Genomic DNA, 20945 nt, shown 5'->3' on the forward strand with positions numbered 1-20945 from the left:
TCCTCCTTTGCTTCAATCAACTTCTAAGTCTTTTGCCTTTTCGATGAATTCCTCCGTTCATCTTCCTAATTCTTTTCTCTCTCAGAATAGCACATCCACTTCTTTTAGTACGATCTTTTCTCTCTTATTTCATTTTCTCCTCCTTCAGTCCTTCACAGCCTTGTACGTGATTGAAATTGGATTTGGCAACTCTGTTGAAAATCTCTCGCAACAGATCTCTCCATAAAAGCAGACAGCCCCTTTCTTCTTATTCTATGTCAAATTTGTCATGAAGCTCCTTTTGAATGATGAATTCCTTCTTCACTCACATCTTACTCTCCAAGATCAGCAGTTGTGCACATGCCAAATACAGTGAGTTCGCCAACAACAGCCATGCCGTTTGGAATTACCACTTCTCCCACGGCAACTTCGTCTGCTCCGATGCCGGTGGACTCAACATCGCTTTCATGAATCCGCTTGTAACATATACACCGTTGTTCAACGCCATTCACTGTCACTCAAAAAGCATTCCCCCTGGTTCATATGTTCCTGCTTCCAAGCATTTTCAAATTGCAAAATATCTTCTTCCCAAGAACCGAACTTAACAAACGCTGCAAGAATGAAAATATTAGTGCAAAAAGAGAAAAAGAAGAGTTAGAAATGTTCTTTACTTCGAGCGACTTCAGTAAGAGCAAATAAGAGTCTGTTGCAGAAAATGAAGGAGTTGGTGACTTCACCGGAGTTCCAACAAGAACAGAAGGGGCTGACAATTGTGTGTGTGTGGGAACAATTAAAGAAGGAGTAGCAAATGTTGAGGAGGCTGTGATGATTTCAATGAACAACTTAACAGAAGACAGTGTGTTGTCGAAAGAGTAAAATGTCTGCTGCTGTTCATCTTCAATATCACCTCGTCCTTTAATTCCCATGTCCCTCCTCTTTTCTGTTGATGCCTGTGGAAGTCTTGTGTCGAAAGTGCCAACTTGCATTGTGCAAAATTCGTCTTTCTCCTTCGTCTTTTTCTTCGCTTCTGTTCTTCCCGTGATTCCCTTTCCTCGTCTCCACTCTTAACTTGATTCTGAAATCCACCTTCTTTGCCTCTTCCATTTGAACTTGAACTTTTCTCTGTTCACTCCTTGGTGGTATCATAAAGCGAGCGGATGAATGCGATGTTCCTTACCACTCCTTTTCCATCCTGCTGCTATTCCTCATGCGATGCCCATTAACTTCGTTCAACACAGCCGGAGCGCGGAAGCCGTATGAAGTGCTGAAGCAGAGCGGAATACGCCTCTGGGGAAGAGGAAAACAGTTCTAATCCACATTCAGCGAAGCTACAGAATGCATTGACTGCGATGGTGATGATGATGAGAATAAAGAAAAAGGAGGAGGATGGGAAGAAGAAGATGATGATGAATGGAACACAATAAGCAGAAAACAACGATTTCAAAGCGGGAAGAGGACGAGGAATAAGAGAAAGAAGGAGCGGAGGGTTACCGAAATCCTGAAGCAAATTCCAAAGAAGACACAGAATCAGAAGAAGTTAACAATTTCTTCTCAGGTGGCAGAGGTTTAGATGAGATCTTCATTTCTCTTAAGGTATCCTTTGCATCGTCTGCATCCTACGGAGCAGAGCAGCAGAGGCCAAAGTGATAACACAATTCAGCCAGCGCTGTGCGATGGTGCATGTCCAGAGGAGAAGTGGCAACTGTTGAAATGTTCAAAGCGCGCCAGATACAGGGAGGTGGAGTTGATGGCTTATCGTCAGTGGGGTTGGGGGAGAAGAAGAAAAAGAAGAAAAAGAAGAAGAGGAAGGACGAAGAATGAAGATGAGAAGGGGAAAAGAAGGAGAAGAAGAGAAAGATTGTGAAAAGCAAGAAGAGGAGGAATAAGAAGAAGATGATGATGAGGAACTCTCATATTGTCGCACAGAAAAAGAGAAGGTCGAACCAAATTCTTTCCCATCAAAAACATAAACAATAAAAAATCAGCGCTTCTTGTACTGCACATCACGCAACTTCCATTCTCTCCCACGCCTTTGACGTCCCTCATCTAATTTTAATTACCATTTCCAACTTCCTCTTCCTTCTCTTCTTTTTCTTCCGTGACTGCGTTCACAGTTCTGGATAAATGTTCATCCAACAGCTTCACAAAACCAGAAGAACAACCTTTTTTCACTTGAGATGTGCTTGGTTTATAAATTCTTGCTGAAAATGCACAAAAAAGCTGTAAAATATGGCTTTTTCTTATTGTTCAGCGACTGAGTTGTTTCATCCATGTGATTTTTAATCAACGCACTGAGAATCTGCATCAGATCTTTGTGGCTTATTAAAGTGGGTTTGTGCTTTCTTCTTCTTCTTCTTCCTTTTCTTCTTTTATTTGATAGAACGCAGTGAGCAGGATTTGCTCCGAAATAATGAGTTTGATCTTAAATTATGGGTGGTTTGAGTGAAAAACTTCGCCCTCCCAAATGACGTGGAAAAAAGGGCGAGATGAAAAAACAAAACAATAGAATTAAAATTTAATAATAATAAAATAAAATAATGCATTGTCCGCTTCACTTCACCACCGACTTCGCCTTTTGCCATGGTCTCGAAGACCAGAGGGCAGGGGGCATACCCCTCGGAGCTCCCTCCTGCAGGCTGTGCAGGGATCCGGTGAGGCGAAAATTAAAAACGGAGCAGAAAGAAAAACCACTCTCGCTTTCGCGAGGCGTGGAAAAGAAAACTGCGTGTATTATGCTCTGCCTCCCACTCTTCTGCTGCATCAGCAGAGCAACCCCAATCATCACACACTACATATTAAATATTCAATTCTTCTCTGTAAAAACAATAATAGTCTTGTAAAGGAGTAGGATCATGCTTGAACTTTTTATTTATTTCCACGTTTCTCAAAAAAGGTTCTAGGTGCGCATTAATATCTTCGGGCGGTTGATCTTTTCCTCTATCCTTTTATATCTCGCCCTTTTTCTCGTCATATTCCTCCAAATATGTTTCTCTCTTACGCACCCAGCCGCTCTGAGTCTCTCCATCCGCGTTAGTTTTATTTCGGAGCAAATCCTGCTCACTGCGTTCTATCAATTCGCAATAGAGCGAATATACGAACGCAAGGAGCAGGTTTGCTCCTCAATAATGAGTTTTGAAGTCCCTCGTTCTCCTCTCTCCTCTGATCTTAAACCCTCATGCCTAGCACCTTGTCGTGCGGCGGATGACCAGAGGGACTGCGGATGAAGGTGCGACCTCAATCCCTACTCCCTCCCCCTCCTGCGCTGTTTTCGGGGGGTTCTCGATCGAGTCTTCTGTACTTGAGCGGGCATAATAATTTGTCCTATGCTTCTCTCTCCGCGTTTCCCCCGATCGGTTTCGAGCTTCTTCTGCAAGGCAGTTTATCTACCCTCCGTAAGCTCCATAATGTTGCGGGGAATTATGGAGGGTGTCTCATCACCCCTGGTGGGTTGTGTTATATCGTCCTCATGATGCGAACTCTTCTCTCGAGTCGACCCTCGTCTCTTCGAATTCTTTCTCTTGCTCGTCTCCGCTTCTCCCCCAGATTGTGATGTTTCTTCAGGATACTCCTTTGTTTCAGATTCTGTATTCTCATTTGAAATTTCTTCTCCTTTGCTGTCCTTCTCCGACTTTCCTCCCTTCTCTGCCAGGGGTACTGGGCCACCGATTGTATCCAGGATCCATCTCGTGTTCTGAACTGGTAACACGGTGTAATACTCCTGGGCTACTCTAGAGCCTGGCGCCCATCTCGCGTACGCATTGATTGCTTTCCAATCTGCATCTTGTTGTCTTGCTAAGTGTGTTATCACAGCGTGTCTTATCGAGTACGCGGTAAATGTGTCGGGTATTCCGTTCTCTCTCAGGACAGCCACTAATTCTTCTTTGATCCTCTGCAAGTTTGCAGGTTGCCTCCCCCTGAGATCGAACCACACATGTTCGTCTCTAAAGGTTGTCTTTATATAATCCATCCAGCGTTGGAGCGCTACAACCGCATCGATACGTGGGTTTGGATGCTTATTTATAATAACCTTAACAGTCTCTCCCCCTGATGTCTTTGTTTGTACTTGTGTCTGGACTAGATTCTCTTTAAATATCGTTGTATCACTTCTCATCCTCTCCAGCTCTGCTGGCCTTAGAGCTCCAAAGATCATAGTCAGGATGAGAGCTCTCCTTTGGAGGGTCTGTGGGTCTTTCATATCGTGAGTGGCTTCTGCCCATTTCGTGATGATTGTCAAGTCCCACATCGATTTGTATCGTTTGCCTCTTCTTGGTTTCTCCCCCACATAGGTCTTTAGAAATGTCTCTATGTCTTTCACGTCAACCTTAGTCTCTCTGAAGAGGTTAATAGAATCCAGCACCTTCCGTACTGTCTGATTTATCACTCCACTTGAGAGGTTTGTATTCGAAAGTGTTTCGATGAACTCTGCCATAATCCATTTAGCATCTTTCGTTGTGAGGGGGTCAGTGTCATCCATGCTCTCTCTATCTAGAAATTGCTTGAATCTTCGCAGGGCTCTCCACGTATCTCTCTCACTCTTCTGATTTCTAAGTATTGCTGCTGCTATGTCTTTTGCTCCCACGTGTTCTCCCCATGTTAAGAAGAGGTTTCTCCCCTGAATATTCTCTTCTCCAGTATAACGCTTATTACCTCTCCTGGGGGTAATTTCCAGCCTTCCCTTCTCATCTTCGTTCCCGGTGTCATGCACTCCTGAAAGGTCCCCAGGGTCTTTGTCAAATGCCCAGGCTGCAGTAGCGGGGTCCAGGTCTGCCCCCGCCAGGCTGGCAGAATCAGAATCGTCAGATTCCTCTGAGCTTCGTTCATCTTCTCTTTCATCACTCGCCCAATGTTTCTCAGGAACGGGTGGACTAGCACTATGTCGTCTTCTGGTGTTCCTTCCTCTCTCTTCCTTCTCATGGAGGATAGTCTCCAAGTACTTCCGCAGGGCACCGGCGCAATCTGTTCTGAAATTGTATCTTGTGTTCTCGGTGCGATTGACTGTAATATCTCTGCGACTTTCTCCCCCTTCAGTGCGTAGTCCGGCTTCTTCGCCATCCGGCTGAGTGCATCTGCTTCCGTGTTCTGCTCTCCCGGGAGATGTTCCGTCTGTATTGTTAAGTCCAGGCTGTTCAGCTTCTTCTCCAATGCTCTCAGTGTTGGGATGAGCGATGGCGCTCCCCTTTTCTTCTGGATTGTCCATCTCGTGGACATGTTGTCTGTCTTCAGACGAATATGATCTATCTTCTGCTGTTGCATCCACGCTCCCTTTCTCTGTAATCTCCTCAACACTGCTCTGGACTCCTTTTCGTTTATCGCTAACGCACTCTCCTGGGGGGTCCAACTTCCGTGGATATATATCTTCTCCTTTCTGTTTTCTGTCGGTATTGTTAATACTGCAACTCATCCCAGCTCTGACGCATCCGTTGTTTGTACTGCTGGCCTAGTTCTCTTCCTTTGATAACTCGGTCTGTTCTCTAGCAGGATCTTCTTCCAATGTGTCAACTCTCCTAACATCATTGGTATGACTATCACCGTTCCCTTCCAGCTCCCGCGGGCTATTGCCTGCCTCAGCACGTGTTGCATGCGCTTCATCCACAAGCTCGCTGGTGGGTGTTGTAACCTCACAAAATTCAGCCTCCCGAGGAGTGCTGCTAAGTCCCTCGTCTTTTGTCTCCTCCTCTTCTTTGCATGTGCTATCCACTTTCGCACATCCTCCCGGAGCAGCACTCTCTTCCTCTCTTGGAGCGTCACTTCCATCTTCTCTGAATTCCAACTCCATCCCAAAAACTCCACGCTCCTTGCGGGTTCTAGCTTCAGCTTCTCCTCCGACAGTATCCAGCCCAGATTTCTCAGGAACTGGGCTATCTCCTGTGAGATCGATCTCAATGCATCCCTGTCTGAGTGCATGAGGAGAATATCGTACAGATATATTACTAACTTCACTTTCCACTTTTCTCTGATATATGACGCCGCCCGTCTCATTATCTTTGTGAATACTCTGGGCGCGTCCTTTGCTCCAAATGGCATCCCCACGTAAGTGTAGCATTGCTTTTGGAAGCTGAAGCACAGAAAGGGACTGAACTGCTCGTCCACTTTGACATGTTGATAAGCACTCGATATGTCGAGCGTGGTCATCCAATCGTTCTCCTCCAGGAGTTCCACAACTGTCTCCTGGGAATCCATCTTGAAGTGTTTCCCTAGCACTTCCTCGTTTAAAATTCTGCAATCCAGGATCTTTCTCCACTTTCCGTTCTTCTTCCGGACCATAAATGTCGGGTTGAACCACTTCACCTCCGACTCCTGTATGGGTTTCACCACTCCTTCTTTCACTTCCTCCTCTAAGAGGGATAAATAATTGTTTGTCATCTCTGTTGTTCCCCGAAATTCTTGTCTGTGTTTTCTCTCCTCGAGTGAGATTGGGGATTGGGGACTCATCCATCGTGCTTTTATACCACGGCTCACTAATTTGTCTCCCCCAATCTTCCTCCACTCGTTCAGCCTGTTCACCAGTCTCCCAGGAAGTGGCTCCTTCGGTGGTCCCACTGCTACGCAACTCCCCACTTCTGGTGTCCTTTGACCAGTCTGTATCTGTGCGGTCTCTTTCCCTTCGAGAGTATCTGCAGTAGCTATCTTCCAGCTCTCCTCCAGGACGCTCCCAATTAGGGACTCGATAACAGTCCCAGAAGCTCTCAAGGCTCTCTTCACTACCTCCCTCTCGGTTTCCTGATCGTTCATCTGTACTGTCCCGTGGGGATGTACGGAGTCTTCCTCTGTGTTTACTCTCCCTGTTCCCATCTCGCAATCTATCGAGCTTTCTATCTCTATCCTCTTCTTTCGGTCGGAAGGGCTCAGCGCCTCTTCGTTGTTCTCGCAGACTTCCACGGGTTTCTCCCCTGTGATTGTCTGTCGATCGATTGGGATCTCCCGTAGTACTGTCATTCCCTTGAGCTCTGACAGCATCATGTCCGTCCCTGTCTCGCGGCGAAGCGCGGCTCTCTCTTCTCTCTCTGTCTCGCGGCATAGCGCGGCTCTCTCTTCTCTCTCTGTCTCGCGGCGAAGCGCGGCTCTCTCTTCTACGCCCACTGGCTCGTTCCAGAAGCTGTTCCTGCTGCTGATTCTCCCTGTGTCCTCGGGGGGGCTGGAGGAAGGGGGACTGTGAACGAGGGGGCTCTCCCAGCTGTTGCTGGGGCCTGTTGTGGTCGAGTTTGTGTTGACCTCCTTCTTTGTTTGAAATTTGAGAAGCTTCCTTCGAAACCTTGCTTCTGGAATTGTCTGTAGGCAAAACCTTGAGCGTTCCTGCCTGTGCTGTACCTCCCTGAGCGCCCGCCCCTGACTGGGGCGGGGCCGAAGGTTGTGGGAGAAGCGGGGGATGCTCCATATCCTGGAGCATCCCCCCCTGGACGAAAAAAGCTGGTGCTATCCACCAGTCTCCTGAAACTCTCTGGGATGTCCTTGGACATTCCCCCGTCCAGAAAACACTTCACGTTCTCCCAGCTTGACTGAGGGATAACTTTCAGCAAGTTTATGCGGCTAATACAGTCTGCTATTAGGGCGTACGCGCAAAAGAGCCCCCTTAGTCGCTCTTTCTCTTCTTCCTCTAGGCGTGTCTTTTTCAATTCTCTTGTAGTGAGGGCTGCAATCGCCTTCGCGGCTTCAAACCCCGATTCCAGGGCGGGCTGAAACAGCTCGATAACCCGGGCGGCTTCTGGGGAATCTTTTCTTCCCTCCGCAGTGACCCCCGTCACTGCTAGGGCGTTCCAACTCATGTCAGTGTGTCTAGTGAAAAAGTTCTTCTCCGTCTCCGGGATAAAGGTGTTCAGGATATCATCATTTATTCTGATAGATCCGGCTTTGCAAAAGTCCATGAATCTCTTCAGTTCTCCTGCTTGTCTCCTAGGCGTTAACCATTCGTCTGGGAAAATTCCCAAGAAATCTTCGGATCTATCTTGCTCTTCTTCCCGCTTTTCTGTGTTTTCGGAATCGCTCTCGCTGGTTTCTACATCGTCCCATTTCTTCATCTGCTTACGTCCGCGACTGCCCCTCAATCGCTGTCTGTGTCTCTTCTTTGCGATCATCTCTGTGTCATCAGATTCGGACTCAGATTCGCTTGATCCCGATAGAGATCTTCCTCTTGGTCGTTCCCTCTTCGTCTTTCTCACTGGTAATATTCCTACTGCTCCCGAGCGGCTCGGAACTGCTCGACTTCTCGCCATTTCCTCAATCAAATTTTCTACTCTTGAAAGTCTAATTGCAAGATCAAATCCTCTGTCCTCGCTGTTACTGGTTTCCATTCTAACAGGATCCTGAGTCATTATTACTGCGGACAATGGTGTGTAACAAAGGTTTATTTGTTTGCGAAGTTTGATCTTAAACCACCCATAATTTAAGATCAAACTCATTATTGAGGAGCAAACCTGCTCCTTGCGTTCGTATATTCGCTCTATTGCGAATCATTTCATCTATCCTTTTGATGAAAAAAACTTTGGTCTCTTTCTTTCAATTCTTTTCCTTTCTTTTCCACTTTTCCACTTTCAACATTCATCTCTCCTTCTCTCTCATTCTCAATCTCGTTATTCTCCATTCCTATGTCATAATCAAATCCATCAACAACGTCAACTTCAGCCTCCTCTTTTTCTTTATTCATTCTGCTATTGACTTCATCCATTCCTCCTTCTGAAGTCTCTTTCTCACTCTTCACATTTTTCGCATCTTTTTCCATTTCATTCTTCTCCTTAACCTCCAACCCACATCAACAATCGCGCCCCATCTCCAATTGTGAATCCTTTGTGATTAACAGATTGTCTTCTTCCACTCTTTTCCTTCCTTCTGAATCGCCTAACAACGACCAGATCATTTCACACGTTTGCATCGTCTCCCACGTTGCTGTTTCGCACAGTACCACAGCAACTGTCGTTAACTGAATTATTCTCATATCTCCTATTTTAATAAGATTTAGCAGCAGTTGTCAGAATAACTTGAACAGCATGAGGAAGAATTTCAAAAGATTTCTCAAGGGAAATGTTCGATTCTCACACAACCACAGTTGATTCTTCAAGGTGTTTCAGGAAAAAGATGAAGAAGAAGATGAAGAGAAAGATGATGAATATCATCGAACAGTAACAATATCCAGCCAGCCTTCAAATTCGTGCTCGTTGTTGGGGAACTGGAGGCGCTCAAGCTGTTTCACACACATCTCAGTAAGAACTCAGAGCTTCACGTATATCTCAGAAGCTCCGGCCATATCTTTTTCTTCTATAAAAACTGCCCAGACGAATGAACAAAAAGCGGATAAAGGATATTCATGCAGAAGACAAGAGCAGTCGAACATTGCTCGTTTTTTTTCAGCGCGTGTGGCAAACTCTTTTTAAGTGCACTCCAGGCTTCCAGCTAGTGCTGCTTTGAAGAGTGGTAGAGAAGCGTGATCAACATCGATAAGAAGACAGAGAGAGGAGATAAGCGCTGCTGCAGTGAGGAGGAATAGAAGGAGAAGGAGTAGGCAGAACCGGACTTTGAGAAAATAGTGGATGCTGCGAAAATAACGATGCAAAAGGCAACGCATATAATGTTGTAGCATTCTCTTCCGTTGTTTGAGCGAGTAACTCATCGAGCTGCTCAGGGCTTTCATGCCATGCAAACGGCACAGTCAACTCAACGTCTTGCAGATTGAGTTGATTCTGCAATGAGCTTGCGGACTGTTGTCTCAACGCTTCTCTTTTCGAATCAACAACTTATTCAAATTCTTTTGCGGATCTCTGAAGAAATGATAGAGGGCTCCGTGTCAGTCAGGCAAGGCTCATTTGAAACAGAACGTTTCATCGCAGTCATTTCGTCATATGGGCTCATGAACACTCTTTCGTGATCGTAGAAATTGTCGACCCGATCAGAAATCGCGTATGAACATAAACTTGATTTGAGTGCAAAATACACAGTTTGTCTTTCGAATTCTGCTTTTTCCTTTTCTGATTGAGAAAAATCAGCGCGCTTTATTTCGCTTTGCAAGAAGCACACAGTCTCCAGCAGCTGCCCTTCCAGTAAAATTTCCTTTGACGCTTTTCTCTTTGGATTGAGCCTCTTGTCGTATGCAGATATGCCTCTAGCCTCTGCTGTTTTTGAGTATGCTCCCTTAAAAAATGTTGGAATAAAAAAATTGTGAAAAGAAAGTTGCGATAAAGCTGTGCTTGTAATACATGTCCTTTTCCAACAGCGGAAACGGCTTACACATCTAATCCCACTTTGATGAAGAGAAAAATATCAAAGATGACAAAAACGATAACGAAAAAGAATTAGAGGAGGAGGAGGAAAAAGACAATGAAACAGATGAAGAACAATATAATTTCACTGCTCTTTGAATTCTATCAGATCCAGTTGATTTTGGTGTTCTGGCGAGCTTCACTTGAATTTGCATGATCACGCTTGTATGATCTTCTCTTTTTCGTATGTGATCTCGAGAAACTTCTTTATGATCTTGTGGATGTTTTGTGTTTCACATAAACTGTGAAACTTGGCATTGTTTTTGGTTCAGTGAATTTTTTGAATCGGCCAACTCCTTCGAGCCTGATGAATGATGATTGGATGGAGAAGCATTTACAGAAGAATTATAAGCGATTCCCTTGTTGATAATTTGGGGTTGGTTGTTGTTGATGATGATAATCAAAGAGTGTGAAATGCCATTCGAACAATAAACAACACTCAAAGAAAAAGCAGTTTTTTCAGAAAGGTGTTCCATTAAACTCATTGAAATAATGCGCACCTTTTTTCAAAAAAAAAAAAAAAAAAAAAAAAAGATAAATGCCGAACTGTTTTCATAAAAAAACAAACAAAATTAGAAATTGAGATAATCTGAAAATGAATTGTTCAAATGATGGAATAATTGGAGTGAACACACGAAAAAAAGCACACTTCTTATATATTTTGCAAGCTAACAATATATTTTTTTTACGGTCAAATCAAATATTCATCAATTGTTAGCAATATCGATAAATTGATAATCTTTTTTTATTTTTCAAAAAAAATATTTTGTAAATTGACATGATCATGCGTTGTGAGCATTTCATTTTTTTTTTGCTCGAAAGAGCATAAAATGATATCAAACAACCATCTGGTGTTGGAAAGTCCTTCTCCACTTTTGCCAAAAACGCACAAATAATTTGGTTAACTTATGATCAAGAATTTTTAAAGTTTAAAAATATATAGTCGGGGACAAAACCCGGGACAAGGACAAAACCCGGGACACTTCAGTCTAGAATATTTTTTTAGAATGTTTATTAAAAACAATTCCAAATCATGAAACATTTCTTGATTAACTTTCTTGATTTCATCCGATGAATGCATGTCAAAATAATGGTCTCTTCAATAAAAAATTATATCAAGGAGAATGATCAAACTTCCACAAATCATATAAAAAAAGCAAACACATTATCGCCTCTCCCTTTCAATAAATTATCATAGATAAAGACCTCAGCAGAGATTAACAGGCTCCCTTTCAAAGCGGAAAAAATTGATCATTTTCTGAAACAAGATGGAATCAAACATTCAGATTTGTGAAAAGCAATAATCAAATCCCATTCATCCATCTACAGGCATATGGCTTCAAAAAAAGCAGGGCGTGATCCTCAACATGCTGGTAGAACAGGGCTATTTTATAAAGAAGAAATAGAAGAAATAGAAGATTGTGCAATTGCACAAATATCATCCACTAACAAATTGACAGTTTCAGACATTATCAGATTCGTGTGTTGCTTTTTGTTTGTTTTTATTTTTAATTGTGCATTTTTTATAGTAAGAAAATGTGATGATGAAGAAAAAGAAGGAATGCACACAAACGACTGTAGTCAGGAAAATCAGCAAAAAATGGGCACGCAGGTTGATAAAGAAAAGTGGATTACTGAAATTAATTAAACCAACTTTTATAGATCTTCATCGCCTTCAAGCTTCCACAATAGAAAATATGAGGAATTGGTTTTCGTCGTTGAAAAATGTTATTGATGATTATAATAATTCATCAGATTTAATTATCAATATGGACGAAACTGGCATCTTGATGAAGCAGTCGGACGAGGAAATAGAAGTCACAAAAGAATCTCAACATGCTTTTTCACCAGAAGCACAGAGAAGGAAAAATGCTACATTATTTTTTTCGATTTTTGCAGATGGGACGTCACTTGATCCAATCATGCTATGGCCTTCTCAGACAATTTCCGAGGATTTAAAGGAATTGAAGTATCATCGAATTAACTGTTTGGCAAATGGGACAGGCTGGATGATAAGAAGAGATTTTGAAAAGGTTATGATAGAAATATTATTGCCAAAAATTAATGAGAAAAGAGTTGAGCTTCAAAGACAGTCTTCCTACGCTTTGATTACACTTGATGGGCATTCCTCTCGCCTAAGTTTTCCAGTGATATCTTTGTGCAGAGATCATTTAATCCATTTATTGATTCTTCCATCACATACAACACATCTCACTCAGCCGCTGGATAGGTTTGTATTCGCGCATTTCAAAAACAGCCTAAAAAGAGCATTCTCGGTTCCTTCTGATTCGTCAATTTCTTCTTACAGAAAATCATTAATTCCAGCAGTATCAGAAGCGGTTAATAACTCTCTCTCTCCAAGAATTGTGAAAAAGTCATTTGAAGCATGCGGAATTTTCCCGTTAGACCCTTCTGCCGTATATCAGTGCCTCCCGCAGAACATTGAAGCCTCTTCGATAGCAGAAAAAGTGGTAAACAATTCTTCACTTTCATGCAGTATCAGCATGAAATTAATAACAGGAGATAATTTTTTCGAAAGCTTTTCCATGCAGTTCGAAAAAAAAAAAAGAAAAGTCAGCAAAATAACTCAGTAACAAAGCAGGATAGTGCAATGTCTGAGGTGAAGGAATTATCTAATGTTAAGGAAAAAAGCTCCAATGAAACAGGACCTGTTTTAAAAGTCAACGAAGAAAATTATGGAATAAAAACAATTATTCGCGATGATGTTTCAACAGAACAATCTGATAATTCAGAGGATCGAAAAGAGCAACGAGATACATCAGAAGAAGAGATTCTTTTCCCCAGTGAAAAAAGGAAAAGAAAACTAACTTCAGAGAGCGAAAGGGGATCTATCTTCAATTACAGTTAAAAAAATATCTCACGTGATAAGAAAATTATTTGTTCAATTCATATTTCAACATGATTCAACGTTATTAAACAGTGCTTTGTTTTCTATTGCTTTTTAAGCGACAATCTTTTTAAACTGATATTTTAATTGCAAATTCAATTCAGATATTTTCATTTGGCTTGTTCGATCCACCTAAATACACGAAAAACTCGATAATCAGTTTATTTTTCCATATAAAAGAGATGAATTGTGTCAAAAAAAGCTTGATGGAATATCCCGGGTTTTGTCCTTGTCCCGGGTTTTGTCCCTGACTATATTAATAAGATCATGGGCGTTTTTGTCATTTTATTTTTTTGCTCAAAACAGCATAAAATGATATTTTCAGCTTGTAAAGTTCAGAAAAAGTGACTTTCGATGTTGACCAAAATGCACAAATAATTTGGTTTTTTATGATCATTAATTTTGGAAATGTGATATTTGTTTGAATATTATTCATTTAATTTGTGAATATTATTGCTTTATTAATGCAAACAAGTCATCCAAAATTTGTTTTGATTTTTTTATTGTTTTTATATAGGTGAAAAATGATTTTTTTATTTTTCATTGAATTTTCATTTCAAATGAGAAAAATATCTTTGAAAAATTAAACACGAAAAAATATTTTGTTTTTGAATGAACATGTTTATAATTATTGTTCTATTCAATATATAACTGTTTTGATATCAATATCTTCATTGTTGAGTAACAACAAAGGTTGATGAATATTCAGTGATGAGAATAACATAAAAATAAATTCTTTGCTAATTCGATAACAATCATTTAACAAAATAACACATAAATAACATTAGCGCTTCATTGTATTAATCATCTGAAATATAGAAAGCAACATATAAGCTTCTTATTTTGTTGCATCACTTTCAAAAAAAAATATTTTTACCACATCGACAGCAAAACAATCCACATTTGTCAATTCAATATCAATTTGTATGAACAATAAAAGATATAATAAAAAGCATTACAATATCAACAAATACATGGTGTCATAGTCAATTCAAAACACAAAAGAATACAAATGCTTTAGGTGCAAAAACAAACTTGACTGTTTTTCTTTTGTTTTCCATCAACTCGACACTTTCTAATATTTCTCTTGTCCAAACTCAAAAAGATCAAATTCAACAAAAAAAAAAGACAGACACAATGATAAAACATCACTTCACACTCTCAACAACTCTCCCTTCCAAAAACCTCACTTAAAGATCAATGAATTCCCTCACAACTCTCTCTATTAATGAATCTCGATATAAACATATATAAGCGGGACAATAACCAAGAAATAAATAGGGACATATCAGGGACAATAACCAAAAGAAAACAATCGGATTCTAACTGCTGTGCACCTGGGAGGCTGTTCGTCGTATCCAGGTCCGAATAAAGCAGCCCGCAGGCTGCAGTATCTAATACGAACAGTCATGTCCAGCACCCTTCCGATAGAGTGCCAGCTAAGCAAACACAACAACTAGTTTCTTAAAAAGGGACACCATTAATACAATTTTAAGATTCATTAATAGAAGAAGAGTCAAGAAGAAGCTCAAATCTTCTTGAAAGAAGATCTTGAGAAGATTGAGTTAGAAGAGAAGAGTTTGATGATGTGATATCAGAGTGAAATGTCTTTCTTGAACGTTGAACTTTTTCTTTCATTGTCGAAGATTCGAGGGCAAACAGAAAGCGTTGAGGAAGATATCCAACAGCTGAAGCACAGACAAATGAGCCCTTGCGTTCAAAGTATAAATAGTCCTTCATGTGTGGAACAGACAATGATGGCCATGAGATTTGTTGAGATGGTTCATATTCTTCAAAGTACCTCTCATTCTCAAAGTCATTGACAGATGTCGAAGATGGTGAAGAGTTTGATGATGATGTTGAGAAGTTGTTCGATTGTGAAGTTGAAGAAGTGGATGTCGAATTATTCATATTGTTTTCGAAGAAGTTGATCAAGTCATGAATTGTGGTGATGTGTTCATTTGATAAATTGTTGTCAATTGCATTAACTAACACACCAAATTCACTATCACAGATATTCTTTCCATGGTGCTCAGCGAAAAAGTTGAGTTGAGTGTTTTTCATTTTTAGAAGTTTGGATTGTTTGGAGAGGATTAAGTTAAGAAGGAAGCGATTTCGGTTGTGTAGACCCGAATCGCAGAAGAACTTAAAAGTGTGAGTGTGTGAGAAGAAGTTTCTTTTGATCACAGATTCCAGACACTCAATGACAAATCTGTGATCATTTGAGAGGCAGTCGGAGAAGAAGTTGAAAGTTCTTTTTATTTGTTGATTATTTATTTTTTGAAGTGAAATCACAGTGAATTGAGAAACTTGTTGATAGTTGAAGAATTCTTGTTGAAGTTGGTTCTTTCTGATGGGGAGTTTCCATTTCTCTTTGAAGTCGAAGACGAAGACTGCTTCTCCCTCTTTCAGATTATCAACAGTTGATTGATAATGTTTTCGTTGCATTTCTGCTACAAGACGATGTTGACGAAGAAGTCTGAGTGTATGAAACTCAGCAGAAGAAAGTCCATTTTAGTTTTGAGATGACTTTAATTTGTTTTCCAGATAGTTGAGTTTCTCGCACATGCCGCAGAGGTCTGTACGTCTTTTCGCTTTTGAGAAGTTTGTTGTCAGCTTGTGGAAGTGAGATAATGAAACTTTGATGTCTGTTTCATCTGAAAACTCTTTCCATAATTTCGTCTTGGGCTTGAAGATTAATCTCTTTTCATTAAAAGAAAAGATGCCCGTTTTCTTTCTTTTTTCTTTTCGTGCTTCCAATCCATAATTTGTTGAAATTGACGAAGAAAGTTGTGGAATGGAAGAAGTTTGATGTGATGGAGTGATCAACGATGATGATGGAGTTGAATCTGTGTTTGCATTGTTGTTATTAAAAGATTGAGAAGAGGAGGAAGAAATAGAGGAACCACCAAATTAAATAGTTGGATGTGTAGATAGTGAGTTTTCTTTAACGTTGAATGAAAGTGAAGGAGTGTAACACTGTGTGTAAAGATCTTTCCAGGACTTAGCCCAATTGTCACTATCAAATGTGTTAATATCTTCATCGTTACAAGTGATCCACATCTTTCTTATTCCTTCCTTTCTTTCCACAACAGCAATGAGATGACCATTTCTGTTATCAAACTGTTTGTGAAGAACTTGACCAATGAAATGATAGAACGTTGTTTCTTTGTTGTGTTAGTGAAATGTTGAATCTTTTTCATTTGCAAATCCTTTGCAAAATGAACGTTTGTTCGGCATGTCAGTCTCGATTAAAAGTGTTCGAGAAGGTGGAGAACTGGCAAGAACAGCACATTCATGAGAAAGGGTTAGAACCTCTGGAAATGAAATCATTTCCTCTCACCGAGCTGCGCAGCATTTTTCTTTGCACTCATAGCAATATACGCTGTTTTTTCCATCAAGTATTTCAGTTGAAAATAGAGAAGATAAATTTTTGTGAGTAGATGATGAATTGATGATTACGTTGTTTTCAATTTTATCGATTTGTGATGTGAGTTTTTGACATTTGACGCATTTCCTGTGTGAAACTATAACAGGATTAAAACTATCATGCTTTCATAATCCGTCTTTTTCAAATAGAGTTTGAAGATAGTTGAAAGCATCTGACACATTCTGCTGCTGTTTGCTTCGGTATCCACAAAAATTTTCCCATCATCTTACAAACGATGGGATCCACGAATGCACTTTTGATTTATCTTTAAGGATTTGTCTGCAAATACTCAAAATTTGAGAAGATAAAGTCTTGTTTGAATGTGATTTTGTGAAGATCGTTGGCTTTTGTGAAGTGATTGAAGAAAAACACTGAAGAAGAGATGCCAAGAAACATGTGTTTCCAAGATTTGCTAACCCTTTTGTTGCTTTTAATGGAATATTAGGTGTGGATTTAAAATCAATTACCGTTGATTTGGATGAAGAAGAAATTAATGAATCAATATTTGTTGAATTGTCGCTTGACATGCATTTTGAATTTGGTAGTTGCGCTGAAATGTTGTTCTCTTTTGTGAAAGATGAGAAAAGATTTTGGAATGCGCGAGGAGGAATAAGAGTGGGTGAAGTGACATATTCCATCAGTTGACCACTTTCCCAAATATTTTCGTTGTTAAAAGATGAAATTGCTTCATCTGCTGGAGAAGAATTGATTGTCTCTTTTCTTTTTATTTTTATCGAAGAGGAGGATGAATGAGGAGTGGAGGAAGAAGAGGAAGAAGAGGAAGAAGAGGAAGAAGAGGAAGAAGAGGAAGAAGAGGAAGAAGAGGAAGAAGAGGAAGAAGAGGAAGAAGAGGAAGAAGAGGAAGAAGAGGAAGAAGAGGAAGAAGAGGAAGAAGAGGAAGAAGAGGAAGAAGAGGAATAAGAAGAAGAAGAGGAAGAAGAGGAAGAAGAGGAAGAAGAGGAAGAAGAGGAAGATGATGATGACGTTTGAGTTTTTTGTTTTATTTGTTTATGAAATGGTATTGGTGACGGAGAAGTTCGACTGTGATGAAGTGAATTATTTTGTTTGCTTTTTGTTGTCCTTCTTTCAACCCGAAGTTGAGTACTTATAGGATCGTTCACCAGATAAGATGGGACATTATTTTTTAAAGAAGGTTCTGCAGATGGATAAACATCAGCATTGTTGATTGAAGGAAAAGATTTTTTTAATGACGAAGATTGTTTTTTGTTTGAATAATTTTTTTCTGTAATAATAATATCATCCCATGCAGATTCCTCTATGAACTGTGCGTAATCTGGTACATTTTTTGATCTTTTCTTGGCTGATTGCAATGACGTTGATGCTTCTGTGGAATGGGCCAACATCCAATTGTTGCCCTTTTCTCAATCTTGTTCATTAAGACCTTAAAAAAAAAAAATAATTGAAAAAATAAAAAAACAGTAAAAATAGAAATTATAATAAAATTATTTACAAACCACTTTAACATGATGGTGGGTGAGGCAATTGTGCTGGTTTTAAAAATACTTGGTTTTTTGAAAGAGTTTGTTTTGCATAATTACACTTTTTTTCAGTGATGTCAAATCCATAGTCCAGAAGCTCAGATAATGATGCGTTGCGCGTGAGTGCTTGAAGGATCATCGTTTGCGTGTGAAATTGTGCATGCTTACACACAATTGAGAGATCTTTCAGAAGCATTTCGTAAAATTCTAAGTTTTCATTGGAACAAAAAAATAAGAAAAATTAACAAATAAATATTATAAAAGATAAATAAAAGTTATTCACAATCAAAAAATCTTGAAGTCGAAACCATTCAAGGATTTCAGTAAATCATTAATTACTGAAGATGATTTTCTGTAGTTGAAAAACAAATAGACGAGCAATGAATCAACGTCATCTCCACCGATGCGTTGTATTTCTTTCCAAAGAACGTTGCATCGTGAATTTAGAGTTGACACCTGTTTTGCAAATGACATTTTTGTGATAATCTCAATATATTATGGAATTATTATAAATAAATAAAAAAATGACAAGTCAACTTTTACTGATTTTTTTTGAATTTTCAATTGAAAAATTTCGATAAACAGTAACAAATATCAATATTTTAGCTCAAATAAGAAATTTATGTTTCAGATTTTTTCATAAATTCAAATTGAACGATTAAAATAACAAAACTATTTTCTGATGACTTATTTGCATTAATAAAGCAATAATATTCACAAATTAAATGAATAATATTCAAACAAATATCACATTTCCAAAATTAATGATCATAAAAAACCAAATTATTTGTGCATTTTGGTCAACATCGAAAGTCACTTTTTCTGTTCTTTACAAGCTGAAAATATCATTTTATGCTGTTTTGAGCAAAAAAATAAAATGCCCACAACGCCATGATCTTTCGACATATTTGAAATTTAGAAAATACAAAATTTTGTTCTATATTAATTTTCAATTTTAAATGTTAATTTATTGCAGATGAAAAAAATTATCAGCATATGTTGATGTTTATTTTTTTCTCAAAAATTCTGTTAGGTTAGAAATTTATTATTTGAGAAAAAATTTATTTGCGAAAAAGGTTTTTTTATCTTTATCAAATGAATTTATATTACAGCTGGAAACGAATTGATAAAAAACCAAAACAACATAAAAATGTTAGCGTCTGCAGATTGTCGTTTTATTTATGAATAACAAATGCATTGAATTTGGTTTCTTAAGTTATGAAAAAAAAGTCTGTTCTATTTCATGCGCTAAATGGTACAATCATTTGAATAATTCGAAAAATATTTGTCTAAAATAACTTTAATAATTAAATACTGAACATATGGGTCATTCTTTTTGAAAAGTCGCAAAAGTTTAATTTTCAAATAAATCAAAAATTTAATATTTTGCCCAAAATAATATCAACATACACCAAACTTTACTAACATATAATCTATTTCTGGAAAATGCTATTTCAAACATTCTTAAGAAGATTAGTGAGTGGAAACAGAAATTTGATTAAGATATGAAATTTTTTATTTATTTGAAAATTAAACATTTGCGACTTTTCAAAAATAATCACCCATATAATACATTTTTTTCGTTTGAGTGAAGAGGTTATGTGCTATGATGGAAAAGAAATAAATGAACATGATGATTGAAAATGTTGTCATTTTATTGCACTGGATGCAATTGAGGAATTTTTCCGTGAACTGTGATTTTCGCATTTGTGGAACGGAAGGTAGGTGTTTGAAGAGGAACAAATGTTGAGGTGAGGAGGGTGAGGGAGGCGTCTTGGAGGAGGGAAATGAAGCCGGTGAGGGCAAACTCGATGGTGGCACATGGGGCATGTTGGTGTCTGCCACAGGCATCGACATCACTTCCACCATTTGAGACTATAATGTTCAGGGCGATGAGGGGGAGTCAGCCATTGAACACAGCGTTATCAGCTGTATTGCTGTTCCACACTCTTTTTACTTGGGTTGTTGAACCACAATTCTCAAATGGAGATTGTGTTATGGAATTACCATCGAAGAAACAGAATGTGATGAATTTGAACCCGCTCATCCAGGGATAAGTTGAATAGAAGAAAATTGCAGCACCTCCATAAGATTTGAAGCAGAAAGATTGTTATTGATGAACAGGCATTCTATAATTGGGAATTGACTTGGTTTGTTGCTTGGAGGATGATAAAATGTTAGAGAGCCAGCAGAATCACCACCAGAATTAGCAATGCACTTGCATTTGGTGAACAAGAATTGTCAGTTTGATGGAAAGGCACCAATATAGAAATACCATCCAGTACCTCACGAATTTGTGATAGAACAATTTTCGACTTTGTTTTCTGAATGGTAATAAGCAGAATTTTGCTGTGGATTTGTTGTATGAACTGCTCCTCCATGAGCAGCAAATAATTTGAAATATTGGATTTCATGATATCAATATTCAACAAACAATTTCAGCACAACGCTCCTCCAAGATCATCGGTTTACCAATTATCGAATTAGCAAGAAATGATTGTGAGATTGGTATTTGTACAAGAAACATAAAGTGCACCACCATGATCACTACCACCAGTTGAATCGTTCCATTCGCACCATTCAAAGAGATAGCTCTTCAAATCAGTAAAGGATAATCTACTTAGTTTCTCTCTGTTTGATTCAGATCCATTATATTGTACAAGAACATTTGATAAAAATCATGTCTGGTGAAGGAAAGAAGCGTTGAATGCACAAAGAGAAGTGTCAGGACTGTTGAAGTTGGGTAGGATAGCATAACAAATGATAGTTTGTTCACGATGAAATATTGAAACAAATTTGAAAAAGATAATGTAAATAAAGAAAACTTTTACAGAATCTTTCTTTATTCACAAGAATCAATGTTAATCATGACAATAAAAAAT

General features: G+C 39.1%; 7 protein-coding genes across 7 annotated transcripts; all 7 read right to left on the reverse strand.

Moving 5' to 3' along the window:
• Positions 1-311: 311 nt before the first annotated feature.
• Positions 312-965, reverse strand: MONOS_15986 (uncharacterized protein; the record flags this gene model as incomplete). The annotated part of the gene is made up of 2 exons (XM_067868890.1): positions 312-455; positions 651-965. 2 exons carry the CDS (start codon positions 963-965, stop codon positions 312-314), a joined length of 459 nt encoding a protein of 152 aa, XP_067732536.1.
• A 2393-nt stretch (positions 966-3358) lies between these two features.
• MONOS_15985 (uncharacterized protein) lies at positions 3359-4453 on the reverse strand (the record flags this gene model as incomplete). The annotated part of the gene is made up of 1 exon (XM_067868889.1): positions 3359-4453. The coding sequence occupies one exon, from the start codon at positions 4451-4453 to the stop codon at positions 3359-3361; it is 1095 nt and encodes a 364-aa protein (XP_067732537.1).
• Positions 4454-5416: 963 nt separating this feature from the next.
• On the reverse strand, positions 5417-6997 carry MONOS_12625 (uncharacterized protein; the record flags this gene model as incomplete). Its single annotated transcript, XM_067865260.1, has 1 exon — positions 5417-6997. One exon carries the CDS (start codon positions 6995-6997, stop codon positions 5417-5419), a length of 1581 nt encoding a protein of 526 aa, XP_067732538.1.
• Positions 6998-7049: 52 nt separating this feature from the next.
• On the reverse strand, positions 7050-8695 carry MONOS_12624 (uncharacterized protein; the record flags this gene model as incomplete). Its single annotated transcript, XM_067865259.1, has 2 exons — positions 7050-8293; positions 8458-8695. The coding sequence occupies 2 exons, from the start codon at positions 8693-8695 to the stop codon at positions 7050-7052; spliced, it is 1482 nt and encodes a 493-aa protein (XP_067732539.1).
• Positions 8696-9708: 1013 nt separating this feature from the next.
• MONOS_12623 (uncharacterized protein) lies at positions 9709-10484 on the reverse strand (the record flags this gene model as incomplete). Its single annotated transcript, XM_067865258.1, has 2 exons — positions 9709-10098; positions 10470-10484. 2 exons carry the CDS (start codon positions 10482-10484, stop codon positions 9709-9711), a joined length of 405 nt encoding a protein of 134 aa, XP_067732540.1.
• A 4141-nt stretch (positions 10485-14625) lies between these two features.
• On the reverse strand, positions 14626-15045 carry MONOS_12622 (uncharacterized protein; the record flags this gene model as incomplete). The annotated part of the gene is made up of 1 exon (XM_067865257.1): positions 14626-15045. The coding sequence occupies one exon, from the start codon at positions 15043-15045 to the stop codon at positions 14626-14628; it is 420 nt and encodes a 139-aa protein (XP_067732541.1).
• A 1740-nt stretch (positions 15046-16785) lies between these two features.
• MONOS_12621 (uncharacterized protein) lies at positions 16786-17928 on the reverse strand (the record flags this gene model as incomplete). The annotated part of the gene is made up of 1 exon (XM_067865256.1): positions 16786-17928. The coding sequence occupies one exon, from the start codon at positions 17926-17928 to the stop codon at positions 16786-16788; it is 1143 nt and encodes a 380-aa protein (XP_067732542.1).
• Positions 17929-20945: the final 3017 nt, after the last annotated feature.

Source organism: Monocercomonoides exilis, assembly GCF_001643675.1.
Source record: "Monocercomonoides exilis strain PA203 chromosome Unknown scaffold9-1957334, whole genome shotgun sequence".
Taxonomy (NCBI): Eukaryota; Preaxostyla; order Oxymonadida; family Polymastigidae; genus Monocercomonoides; species Monocercomonoides exilis.